At 66.1% G+C, this 1028-nt stretch overlaps 1 protein-coding gene across 1 annotated transcript; it reads right to left on the reverse strand.

The window, feature by feature from the left end:
* Positions 1-6: 6 nt before the first annotated feature.
* LOC104984085 (leukocyte immunoglobulin-like receptor subfamily B member 4) lies at positions 7-887 on the reverse strand (the record flags this gene model as incomplete). The annotated part of the gene is made up of 3 exons (XM_010833704.1): positions 792-887; positions 606-641; positions 7-434 (listed from the first exon to the last, which is right to left on the reverse strand). Coding segments are annotated over exons 1-3 (498 nt in total), but the record flags the coding sequence as incomplete, so codon positions are not given.
* Positions 888-1028: the final 141 nt, after the last annotated feature.

Below are 1028 nucleotides of genomic sequence, written 5' to 3' on the forward strand. Positions count from 1 at the left end.
GGGTGCTAGGAGAGAAGGAGGCAGCTGGTTCCGTGGGGCCCCCACCCTCTCCTCCCCTCCCCTCCCCAGGGCTGGGCTGTGAGAGGGACAGCCCCTGAGAGCAGATGCCCTCCCGAGGGCAGAGCCCAAGGCCACCGAGTGTCCCTCACCTGTCACCACCAGCTCCAGGGGGTCACTGCGCTCTGACCAGCCAGTGCGGGTGCTGTAGTAGCACTGATACCTCCCTGCGTGGTCCTCTCTCATGTGTTGGATGGAGAACCTGGCCTTGTCCCCGGGACCTGGGGGTTTCTCTCTGTCCCAGAAAACTGGGTTTCCCTCTTTATCCAGATGGAACTCCTGGGCCCCCGGGGGACCCTGACACCAGATGGTCACGGGGCTCCCCCAGGGGACCACAGAGCCTGGCTCAGCCCAGATGGTGGGTTTGGGGAGGGTCCCTGGAAGGAAATCAGAGGCGGGCTCACCAGGCATCCCCCCCAGGTCCCGGCTCTCAGCCCAGACCTCCCAGATCCCCCTCCATGACCCCCGAGCTGCCCTCCCCCTGCCCATGGCCTGCGGGTGACCTTGTCCCCACGAGAGGAGGGAGGTGGGCCCTGGGACAGACTCACCGGCCTGCACCTGGGTCCTCAGCCCCACACTCAGCCCTGGAAGAGAGCGCCCTGTGAGAGGTGTGCCCTCAGCCCTGAGCAGCGCCACTCCACCCCGGGAGTCTCCTGGGCCCTGGGGTCCCCTGATGGAGCAGGCTGGCTGGAGGTCCCTCCAGACCAGGGCTCCCCCTGCCCCTCCCATCTCACCAAGGCAGAGCAGGGCGGGGAGCACGGGGGCCATGGCATCTCTTCCCTGCAGTCCAGGCTGTGAGGATGGAGGAGACCTGGGTGTCCTCCGGACAGACGGACCACAGGGTGTGTCCTCTCTGGGACTGGGGCTTCCTGTCACGGGGCTGTCACATCAGTGTCCCCACAGGAAGGGGGACAGCCTCTTCTTGAAAGCCAGGCGTTGTTCCTGTGACAGTCCCAGTGTGTTCCTGAGAC

Source organism: Bison bison, unplaced genomic scaffold (assembly GCF_000754665.1).
Source record: "Bison bison bison isolate TAMUID 2011002044 unplaced genomic scaffold, Bison_UMD1.0 scf7180017863831, whole genome shotgun sequence".
Taxonomy (NCBI): domain Eukaryota; kingdom Metazoa; phylum Chordata; class Mammalia; order Artiodactyla; family Bovidae; genus Bison; species Bison bison.